Below are 12,437 nucleotides of genomic sequence, written 5' to 3' on the forward strand. Positions count from 1 at the left end.
TAGGAAATAAGCCTTTAGGTTCGAATTAGATCTTTAAGAGGAAAATGAAATATGACGGCACTATTGACAAATATAAGGCAAGACTTGTTATCAAAGGTTATAGACAAAAGGAAGGCCTAAGTTACTTTGACATTTACTCGCCAGTAACAAGAATAACATCTATTAGGTTGTTAGCGACATTGGCGGTCATGTATAGTCTTGAAATCCATCAAATGAATGTTAAAACATCTTTCTTAAATGGAGAATTGGAGGAAGAAATTTACATGAAATAATTTGAGGGTTTTGTGGTTCTGGATAAAGAAATAAAGTGTGCAAACTTGTTAAGTCGCTTTATGGACTTAAACAAGTACCCAAACAATGGTATACCAAATTTGACCAAACAATGTCGGCAAGTGGGTTTAAAATCAATGAGTGTGACAAATGTGTTTACATTAAAAACACTCCAGGTCATGAAGTCATTGTTTGTTTATATATTAATGACATGTTGATAATGAGCAAAAATATAACAGATATAAATGCTGCTAAGTGTATGCTAGCTAGCAAATTCGACATGAAGGACTTAGGAGTTACTGACATGATCCTAGGAATCAGAATTCACAAGACTCCACAAGGTCTAGCATATCACTGTCTCACTACATTGAAAAAATACTTGACAAGTTCAAGTATTTTGATTTCAAGCTTGCCAAGACTCCAACTGACGTGAGTTATGCAATTCAAAAGAATGAAGGTGAAAGTGACTCACAACTGGACTATGCAAGAGTATTGGAAAGTTTGATTTATATTATGAATTGTACACGAACAGATATAGTATGTGCTATTAGCAAACTGAGTCTATTTACAAATAATCCCAATCAAATACATTGGATGACAATGAAACGAGTTTTGGGGTATCTGAAATATACCCAAGATTATGAGGCATTATAAACAAATATCCCTTCGTGATCGAGGGATATCGAGGGATAAAACATTGGATGCAAATTGGATTAACGTATTTTCTGAAGTTAAATCCACAAGTGGATATGTTTTCACAATTGGAGGTGGAGCAAACACCTAACAATTCTCCCCTTTGGCCTGAATTTTCTGACAAAATAAACTTGATTCACTTTCTTCACATAGCATTCAACAGGTCGCATCTCCAAATCTCCACCACAAAGTTTGTCTCAACGTGCGTAGCACACCAGTCAAATTTCTCAGACAAAATCATGATTATCGTCAAATATGTTGCAGCTAGAACTGAACCCGCCAGATGAACTTGTTTGAACCTCGCTCTGATACCACTTGTTAGGACCGAAAAAGGAAGGTGTCATGCGGAAGCTAGCAAAGCAAACCTTGAGTGACGATAAATCAGACAACAAAGAGAAATATACCAAAGAGACACAAACATTTAACGTGGTTCGGTCAACTGACCTACGTCCACGACGGAGATGGGCAATCTACTATATAAAAAGAGAGTACAAAATATCGAGAGAAAAACCTCACGAACAGGCAAACACAAGTGACACACTACACTTGTCCCGTAAAGTTCTCCCCCTAAATACGACTCTCAAACCCCATATGACTACATTGTGGAGGCTACTGAATGAGAAAGAAGGATCCTCAATTTATAGAAGTCCAAACCTTTTCTTACCAGAAAAAGGACTAGCTAAATATGAGAGATTTATAATTTCCTTCTACAAGAAGAAAAATCCAATTAAGGTAAACATATTGTTCTTTCCTTCAACAAATAGAAATCAAATATGGTAAGAAAATTATGACAAACACTTAACAAAGATAACATGGAAATATATCAACATTACAATGCATATCTAAATTAATGCATGTTCTGTGTTCTTATAATTAAGCTGTTTTCAAAGTACAGTAAGAATGGTTACGGGTAAAATTAGAACAGCCCGAATTCAATGTACTAACTACATATAAAGTTAAAAAGCTGCACGGTCCAGTCTTGTCTGCCACAAGATTTAAAGAGAAAACAGATAGTAATGCAAAAATAGATTAATACTTAAGATTTTAAATATTGTCTGATGACTGCAAGTATACGTGTAGTTTCTTCACAGAATATAGTTGGATTGATCAACTAAGTCCTGCCAATGCTGATTCTAATTTATCAGCTGAATAAACTTAAAACAGCATTGGATCACTCAAATATGACATATATATAAGTATATACTAAAACAGGATTATTATTGAGTTAATACCCTAAAATCTCCCTAAACTATTACGTTTTGTCAGTTTCCTACTTAATTTATTCGGTGTCCCTGTAATCCCCTTGAACGATATCTCTGTAGTTATTAAAAGCCCCCTCGTTACTTTTTTGGCAAAATGTGTGAAATAACTCGTTTAAAGGCGCGTGGAAGATGAAATTATCCATAAAATGGCTCCACCTGGCCTGCTTCTAACGGCTAATTAGCGTTAAGATATTCAATTTCTTTTTCCTTTCTATTTTCTTTTTATTCCAGATTTTTTTCTTTATTTTTACCCACTTTTTTCATTTTTTTTTTTACCTTTCTTCTTCCTTTCTCCTTATTATTATGGGTTCCATTTGAAACTTTTCTCTTCTCTTATTTCTTCTGAAATTACCTTTCTTCTTCATTTTTTCTTTATTTATTTCTCTATAACTTCTCTTGTCAAAACCTAGCCGTTTTAAATCCCAAATCTCTGGCTAAACCAAAAACTATAGTGAAATCAAAGGTTAGCGTGAAAAAACTACAGTGAAATCAAAGGTTAATGGTGAAAATCTAGATTGATAGAAGGGGTAACCATTGTTGGAGGAGATGGAAGAACAAAGGCTTTTACCCATTTTTTATTTTTGACTATTAGTTCAAATTATTAAGTAAAATAATAATTAAATTATGCTTGACTAATAGCCTGTTTGGCCAAGCTAGAGAAATCAGCTTATTTTGAGAAGTGCTTTTTTCAAAAGTGCTTTTGAAAAAAGTACTTTTGGAGAGAAGCAATTTGTGTTTGGCTAATTAGTATGAAAAGCACTTTTGAGAAATAATTTGTGTTTGACCAAGCTTTTTAGAAAGTGCTTTTAAGTGTCAAATTACGAATAAGGACATGAATAGATTTACTTAATAATTAATATTATAAGTAAATAAATAATCTCAAATTTTTGTTATTACATGCAATAATTAAAAAATAATTCATTTTATTTAAGTAAAATATGAAAATAAAATTTAAAAGTACTTAATTCTTTTAACATAAGTTAAATATATTAAAATTCCTTCAACAATTATAAAAGCATTCACCCCTGAAGTCACCATATATTAGAAAATTTTCCTAAAAATAAGAAGAAATATTTATAAATTAATGTCCTAAGCATTAGGTTTAAAGGTTATTTTGGTATATACTATATTTTGTTAAGGGTATTTTAGGTAAGAAGAAAAGCCAAAACTGCTTCTGCTTCTGCTTTTGGAAAGAAGCTACTTTTTTCTGCTTCTGCTTCTTCCCAAAAGCACTTTTTTTCCCAAATAAGCTTGCTCAAGCATCTCAAGTTAGGAAAAAAAAGTGCTTTTGAGAAAAAAAGCACTTTTGGCCTCTTGAGAAGCTTGGCCAAACAGGCTATAAGTAGCCACGTGTTGTAAACTTACAGTTTAAAGTTAATTGGGAGCATGCATCATACATAGCTAGAAAAAATCGACGAAGGGATTTTTAGTAACTAGTTAGATATAGTTCAAGGGTGTTTTGGGGACACCGGATAGTTTAAGTAGGAAACTGACAAAAAACATAATAGTTTAGGATGATTTTAGGGTATTAACTCGATTATTATTATGTATAACAGTGTGCTCAAGTAGACATGTGTTACGTAATTAAAATCTCAATATTCTCCAGGAACCTTGATGGACTTAATTGGTTATAATACAATATTGGTAATGATGGTAGCAACAACCCCATTTAAGATAAATGGCTAAACAAATGGAGTAGTGAAATTGAATCCAAGAGTAAATATGCGAATATCCAACTAAAGAAGCCAAATTAAAAATTCAAACATTTCTTATTATTAACTCACGCAACTGCTCTTTGATGTGATCTTTCCTTTTGTTCTCCTTTTTCCTTTGTTTTTTTTTCTTTTAGATAAATAAGAGCAGCAACTACGTACTTTTCATTCCAATTCAATCCGGAGAGATGGCGCCGTCATATGAGATCTTGTGGTTACATTCTCAAACGCGGTGAGTGATAGTGAACGAGGGTGTATTCATATCCTCAAATTGAACAAGTGTCTCTAGTTGTCAGTTGGTGCAATTTGGTCCATTTCAACGAGTCCTGCCCTTACACGTGCACAGGGGCGGATGCACTTTGAAAACACTAGGTTCATCTTAATATACTATACTAGTATTTTTTGACCGTGGTGTACAAATTTAAGCAAAAAAAAAGTTCACTAAAGTGGTAATAAATGATAGATAAGAACTCGTAACATTAAAATACAATGGATTTGAACTCATGAAACTTAATTTTTGGCCACCTGTGCACGTGCACCCAAATATCTTCATTATCCGTGGTGTTGGAAAAACGAATAAAAAATAGTTATCCATCCATATTATCCACTAAATTATAGGTTGGATAATGAATTTTTTAAAAACGGATCAAATATGGATAAGAACTATATTATCCACTTAGAAAATGAATAACTAATGAGGTTGGCTACTTAAGTTTGGGAGACCGAGAATCTTTTCAAAAGTGCTCATATTCAATATGGGTGGGTCTGATAATTTATCCGTTTTTTACATTACTCATTTTTTACGCGGCCGTTTGCCACCCCGTGGTACATGTAGCAACAGCCATAGGAATTTGGATCTTTCAGTAGCATCTTCGGTCACGATTCCCAGCATCTAATCTCAGATGCTTCTTACTGTTCCCTTAATTATTTCACGGCTAGCTCACGTTCATCACCCCCAACTTCCATATATATAATCCCTTCTTTACGCTCCACTTTCTGCATTATCATAGAGAGAAAACGAAAACAACTCTAGCTATAGTCTCCTTGTTAAAGACATGAATACAATATTGGAATATCCGCTCGAAGCTCTTGCTTTTAATTACTTGAGCTTCGGTTTCTTAACTGTCGTCAACAATGTTTGGGCATGGGTCGCCGTTATTACCGCCGCCGTTAGCTTCTGGAGGATCAAAACTTCTTCAACTTTGCCCTTACCGGAGCCACGTGGCGACTTTTCCGGTGCCCCATCTCCATCTCCACCGCCGCCAACCTCGGTACCATCATGTTCATCATCACCGCAGGTTGAGAGGGTAGCAAAAGAACCTTCTTCAACAGTTACTACTGAGATGTACCCTGGTGTTTCTATGAACAAAGAAGAAGGAACAAAAGGGAAACTAACGGTGTATTTTAAGCAAGATGACGGCGAAGAATGTGACGTCGATGGAGACGACGGTGATCAGGACGGAGAAGACGGCGCCGTTGAAATGTGGTTTGAGAATTGGGAAAATTTATTGAAAATGAGAAATGGGGAAATGGGTTGGTATAGATGCCAGGACATGAAAGTAATTGACGGCAACGTAGTTAGGTTGTGGGACGGTTGTAGACGGCGGAGGAAGGCGGAAACCACCGCTTTCTCAGTTGGCGTAGGTAGTACTTGGTAGATTTATAGAAAAGAATCAATGGTAGTAGGTTACTATAGCCTATAGGTGTATTTAGTTGGGAATTTGCAATATATGAAAACTAAAGTTGTACATTTGTTCTAGTCAAAATGTTCGTAATACTTCAATCTTGATAATGCAAACGCTGAAGTATTGGATAAGCTTTATGAGTTTGTTCTCTACTTCAGTCGCAAATGCACATACACACATACCAGCACCCAAGCTGTGATCATCTCCGACCCTTAGCACCATTATTTTACACCAAAATGGTGTAAACATCAAAATGGTGAAGTTAATTAACTCCAATCCATTACACTACTTTTTGCATCAAAAAAAAAATATTCCTTTATATTCTTCTCTTTCTTCTATATTAGTATATTATTTTCTTTAAGAAAACAAATCCTTTTTTTTTTTTACATATTTATCCCATATATAATTCATATTTCTTTCTTATATAACCATTTAATATAAACTTATTTTATACCTTTAATTTTTAAATAATATAAATTATAAGCAAATATTATACATTATACATATTAATCCGAATATGTTGATCATATGTGAGATATGTTGAAGGATTTTGAGAAGTTTAAAGATGTCGATGCTGGAAGAAAAAAAATCTGAAAGCAAGGCTCTTCTTATATTTCATCGAAGTCCGAGACTCCTACTCCTGATTCTCCTCTAAATAATCAATGAACAATATTGTTTTATTTATAGCTTGTTTGGATGATTGTTATGCATCGTTTCATAATGTATCGTATTGTACTGTATTGTATTGTACTGTATCATTTGATAAATACAATGTTTGGATAGATTATGTTGTTTGTCATCATTTCATTATATTACGCACCAGCAATATGAACAATAAACTTGCAATATTATAAAGAAAAAATATGATACAAGGTAAAATTACTATATAAAAAGGTAGGGTAAATGATAAAATAAAATAATTTAATAATAATAAAGGGTGAGATTGAGAGAAAAAGACAAGGTAACGACGCGACCACACCAAATCGGTCGTTACATAAAGTGGCACATTTCGTCCACATAGACAATGAGGTATAAAACAACCCCAGCAACAGAGAAAATTAATAAGCAATTATCAGAGGAGCACACCTGGAAACCCAAACTTAATAAATAATCGGACAACTCTTAATACCGAGCGTGAGAGGCTTGCTTGAGACCGTACAATGATTTGTGTAGTTTACAGACATAATCTGGCCTACTTGTATCAATAAACCCTTTAGGTTGTACCATATATACCTCTTCAGTTAAGGTAACGTGCAAGAAGGCATTGTTAGCATCCAATTGACAAAGTACCGAACCTTGAGAGACAGCAATAGAGAGAATGACCCGAACAGTGGTGTGTTTCGCAACAGATGAGAAAGTCTCAATATAATCAATACCTGGCCGTTGAGCGAAACCTTGAGCAACCAAACGGGCCTTGCATTTGTCAAGACTGCCATCAGCATTTTGCTTCACTCAGAATATCCATTTAGATCCAACTATATTCTTACCGGGGGGACGAGGAACAAGGGTCCAAGTGCCTTGGTTTTTCAAAGCAGCGATCTCAGCAAGCATCGCAGCATACCAATCAGCATCCTGAAGAGCATTAGTCACACTCTTTGGTTCACTTTTAAGTGTAGGCAAATTAGGATGGCCAGACGCATTTACAAATGCCAAAAGACAAAGTTGGGTGAGAGGCTTATGTATATTGTTCTATGAACGTGTAACCATGTGATGAGAATTTTGTGAAGGAGGTGGAGGGGGAGCAGTTGATAAAGCCGGTGAAACAGAAATTTCCATGTGTTCGGGTGTTCCAGTTGATGCCAATGGTGAAAAGATTGGCAATGAAGACGGCATTGAGTGAGTGGAGATAGGATCGGATAGAGACATTGGTTCCACAGTTGTTACTGCAAGAGATCTATGTTCCTGTACACTTGATGAATCTGGTGAAGCAGGAGACAGAATAGAAGAAGAACTAAGAGAAGTTGTACCTTGATAACTGTTTGAAGTTCCCAAAGCCTTACATGATGAAGGAGTAAGAGATGAAGATGCACCAGTACTGGGAGGAGCCATAGAGTTGGTAGAGCCAGTGGGCAATGGGATAATGTAATGAGGAGCCCAAGTGAGAACAGTGTTATCAGCTACAAGATTGTCAATTACAAGAGATTTAGAATAAGGAGACTCATGCTCAACAAAGTTGACACGACGGAAAACATATATCTTGTGCTTTTGAAGATCATAGCATATATAGGCACTTTGATTTGTAGAGTATCCAAGGAAAATACATGGTGAAGATAGAGGCTCAAATTTATTTTGAGAATAAGGACGCAACCAGGGATAACAAAGACAACCAAATACCCAAAATTTATGATAATTTGGAGCACAAACGGAAGTATGATGAATCATTATGAAGCAATAGTGTGGGAAGTCTGTTAATAAGATACACTACAGTCTGAAATGCATAAGACCAAAAGGATAACAGTAGCTTAGCTAAATGAAGTAAAGTAATACCGGTTTCAACTATATGACAGTGTCTTCGTTCTGCCGTCCCATTGTATTCCGGTGTATATGGTGGTGTAAGAAAATGAGAAATGCCATGAGAGGTGAAGAAGTCTCTTAAATAAATATATTCACCACCATTATCTGAGTAAAGAGTGACAATGGGTGTTGCGAAAAACTTTTCAACAAGAGCCTTGAATTTAGGAAATATAATAGAGACATCAGACTTCTTTTTCATTGGATACAGCCAAATATACTTGGTAAAATGATCGACAAAAATAATGTAATATCGAAAACCATCTATAGAGGAAACAGGGGCAGGGCCCCAAACATCAGATATACAAATTCTAATAGAGAATATGATTTTACTGATGAAACACCAAATGGAGATTTGTGCATTTTATTGCATTTACAAGAATTGCAAAAGAATTTGGAAGAGACTACTCTAGGAGAGACATTTAAAGAACTTAAAATGCGACTTAAAACAGGAGAAGACGGATGACCAAGTCGATTGTGCCAAGCTGTAGCAGAAGAAAGTTGAGTATGAAGAGCCCGAGGATGAGAGCAGTTGTATGAGGATGCAGGACTGGGTGGCCTTCACAACATATGAAAAAGGTGAGAATTCTACAGAAACATTATTCGTTTTGCATAGTTGATAAACAGAAAGTAGATTTTTCTTTATCTGTGGAACACAAAGAACATCGGAAAGATATAAAGGACATTTAGGAGTAGGAAGATGAGAAGAGCCAAAGTGTGTGACTTTTAAATTATTTCCATCGCCAATCATAACATCATCACCAGTATAATCCGAGTGAAGAGAAAGGTTTTCTAGATCACTCGTAATGTGATGAGAAGCACCCGAGTCAAGTAGCCAATTTGAATTACCCATAGCTGTTGCATTTGCAACATTGGCCATTGGCTTGGGATCAACGGAATCAACCATGGAGGAAGATGCTAGCCAAGGGAATGCATTCTTCAATTTTCTGTATTGCTTGACAACATGTCCTGGTTTATCATAATATTGACAGATCATCTGGGGCTTGGAATTATTCTTTTGATATGATCCAGTGTTATTCTTCTGGTATGATCTGGTATTACCATAGTGTTAGAACATACGCAGCGGAAGCAAGCATACAAACCAGACATCAAATACATGTGAACTAGATAATGCAATAATAACGAGATTAGAAGCACTAACCTCTTGAAGTAGTTGCACAAACCTTCCAAGCAGCAAGAATCCAGGGCTGCAGTCTTCTGCTATTTGCCTAGTAAAACCTTGGACGATTTTGCTATTGGGTGGGCAAGAACAATACAACTGAAAGGTAAGTTATTAGGTGAAACTAGTCTTCCTTTAATAAACCCGAAATTAAGCCACAATAGGGGCTCAAAAACGTGTAGGATCTGCAAGTAGAATCCTACTCTAACTCAAAAGGATAACTTTTCTCCCAAGCTACTTTTTACCCAAGTCTGTCCAGGTTTTTACTAGGTATAGCAGGGACCACAGAAATAATAAGAGGCTACTAATTATAGTATTAATTCGAAATTAGCATGAATTAATTCTTATTATAATTAATTGCAATTTATTCCACTAAAAAACTGCAATTGAACTCCTCAATATGAATTTCGAAAATTCATTAACACTTATTTTAACTCCCCATGTTAAGATTTCAAATACCGGTTAATTAAATTAAATCACTGAAAATTTAATTCAATTAACAAATTAAATACTTTATAATTCCGCTTAAACTATTTCATGTGACGGATACAAAATCCACCGGCCGAGTTTTCACATGAAAACTTGTAAGCTTATATAAAGGGGTATCATCAAACCCAAAACCGAGTCATGGATTCTATCAACTAAATATTATTCACAAATGTTATTCGTTATTGTCCAATCTATTAGGCATATACTAACTCTAAATAGAGTCGTACCTTTTGATAAATCAAAATAATAAACAAATTACATTGATCATAATAATTATATCAAGATTAGGAGTATAAGCTCATTTAATGAATTAGAGAGAATGTTTTATATATTCAGTACAAAAACATCTTTTCTCTACTTGATCCGTTCAATATACACTGAGTATACTAGCACAAAAAGTTGAAGTAAAACTACTCCCATAATCAAGACAAAATTATACGATAATCTTGTGCTACAATCATCAAGATATTTTGTCCAATAATATCTTTGATTGTGAACATAGTTTATTAATTATGAGAACCAACAATTTAATCTTCTGTGCACGAGCTAAGACTCCATACACTAAATTGTCTACTATCATCAAGATATTTTGTCAAATAATATCTTTGATTGTGAACATAGTTTATTAATTATGAGAACCAACAATTTAATCTTCTGTGCACGAGCTAAGACTCCATACACTAAATTGTCTACTACATAACTAAAAAGACACACATGTAACAAATGATTTATTTAAAATAGTACTTTATTGAATTGAATAAATTAAATAAACAATTGTTCCATAAAGAATAAAATATAATACTATGTCTAAACCGTACGGTTAATATTATATCCCAACACATAGGACTTGGAAGTTATGTTATCCCTAGAGGTAAAAGAATTGAGAGTAGCAATATTAGCAGTCAATGGAGTAGCAAGAAGACCTTGATCACGCTGGATATATTGTTCATAATCACATAACATCTCATGCAACTCATCAAAAGAAAGTGGTGTATCTCGAGTGCGAATTGAATCAGAAATACCTCTCTATTCAGGAGGAAGACCCTGCAAAGCATGTAATGTCACATCATCCAAAGTCAAATTTGCACCAGTAGAATTAAGAGGTGTGACCAATTGCTTAATATGCTCAAGGTAGGAAGTCATAGATTGAGAGCCCTTGGTTGCCCGAGACAAAGATTCTTTAAGGCTAAGAATACGACATCGAGAGGGACGAGCATACATAGTATGCAAAGCAGTCCATACATCATATGAAGTTTCAGCAGCATTCACAAGTGAAAGAACTTCTTTAGAAAGAGAAGCAATAATCGCACTTCTTAACAATTGATCTTGACGATACCAATAGTCAGATCGAATTTGCTGTGTAGATGGTTATGTTGTAACAAACTGTGTGAATCCATATCCAATAAGAACGGATCGCCATTGTGAATACCAAGTTTGATAATTCAATGACATGAGTTTAATGGAGGCTTGAAGTGAGGGCGTAATATTAATTAAGGATGACTGAGAAGATGGACTTGTGTTTGGTTGAGAAGGGACAGTGAATGAGGGGATTGGGTTTATTATCTGAGCCTTAATATTAATATTAATATTAATTAGCAGAATTGGTAGTTGGAATCAAAGGTGAGGAAGATTGGGTAGATTTTCCTTCAGAATCCATGGGGCGTCGGCAAAAAAATGGTGGATAGTTGCGCCATTAGGCAGCATAGACCGGAAGATCTTAAGAATGAGCCTTAGTGCATTTGATATCTAAACGGATAAGGATAAGTTATGCAATACATCTATATCTATCTATCTATATTATTATAAAAACACGAATAATAATGTTGGTATACAAAAATATCCTTGAACAATTGAAGTTTAATTCTACTGGTGAAGGCCATAATTATCATTACAATAAAGAGTTCTATTAAATAGGAAGTTATCCCAGAGTCTGTATCAAATTGCACGTTATTGTTACCCTATTTATTTTATTTTATTAAAAAGAACCACTTTAATCAAGTACTCCTGTTTCAACTGAAAATATGTCTAATAAATTATGTATTTTCAAATAAGAATTAGGACTATCATCTATCAAAAGGAATGAGATAGATTTTCAAACGCAGTTAATAAAAAAAGAGAGACCTATTCTGAGCTTTTACTGTCCATGATTTTTTTTGCTTCCACATAATTTGAAAATCACAAGGCTATAGACACTACAATGGTATGATAAGTAATATACAAAACTTTACCAATTATACCATAGATGACAATTATGAACCGCAAAGAATTGGCACTTGCTTGATTCGAAAAAGAAATATGAAGTGCAAGACAAACATAAATTTCATTGTCTATTAGAATATACAATTTCATCTATTATTGAATTTTTATAGTCTAAAAAATTTATATACAAAGCTATTCTCAAAATATTGATCAACTGTTATTGAATGTCGGATAAAATTGTTATATTTAAACTTACCTAATTTAACTTTGGTGAATCAGCAATGTACTAAATTCAACAATAGTCATATCCTGTTTCATACGTAAGAATTCTATATTTTTTACATTAACTATATTGCTAACAAATTAAGCAGTTGAATTTTTTTTATCAAAGCAACGGAAAAAGCCCAAATAAGAACTGCTTTTGAAAATTGATTTG

At 34.4% G+C, this 12,437-nt stretch overlaps 2 protein-coding genes across 5 annotated transcripts; one reads left to right on the top strand and one right to left on the bottom strand.

Annotated features, from left to right (window-relative positions):
* Positions 1–4,791: 4,791 nt before the first annotated feature.
* LOC107806412 (uncharacterized) lies at positions 4,792–5,687 on the top strand. The gene has a single exon (XM_016630565.2). The coding sequence runs from the start codon at positions 4,993–4,995 to the stop codon at positions 5,593–5,595; it is 603 nt and encodes a 200-aa protein (XP_016486051.2). The 5' UTR covers positions 4,792–4,992; the 3' UTR covers positions 5,596–5,687.
* An 816-nt stretch (positions 5,688–6,503) lies between these two features.
* Positions 6,504–11,557, bottom strand: LOC107806413 (uncharacterized). Of its 4 annotated transcripts, none has more exons than XR_012695868.1 (3): positions 10,825–11,557; positions 9,296–9,386; positions 6,504–9,185 (listed from the first exon to the last, which is right to left on the bottom strand). XR_012695868.1 is itself a non-coding variant. In XM_075223501.1 (3 exons), the coding sequence occupies exons 2-3, from the start codon at positions 8,333–8,335 to the stop codon at positions 7,312–7,314; spliced, it is 654 nt and encodes a 217-aa protein (XP_075079602.1). In that variant the 5' UTR covers positions 8,336–9,185; positions 9,296–11,557; the 3' UTR covers positions 6,504–7,311. The 4 variants fall into 4 exon arrangements, 2 of the variants coding, with proteins under 2 accessions (XP_075079602.1, XP_075079603.1); XR_012695867.1 differs by having other exon boundaries at positions 9,296–9,412; XM_075223501.1 differs by having other exon boundaries at positions 6,504–7,739; positions 8,110–9,185; positions 9,296–11,557.
* Between the last annotated feature and the right edge of the window lie 880 nt (positions 11,558–12,437).

This window comes from Nicotiana tabacum, chromosome 10, assembly GCF_000715075.1.
Source record: "Nicotiana tabacum cultivar K326 chromosome 10, ASM71507v2, whole genome shotgun sequence".
NCBI lineage: Eukaryota > Viridiplantae > Streptophyta > Magnoliopsida > Solanales > Solanaceae > Nicotiana > Nicotiana tabacum.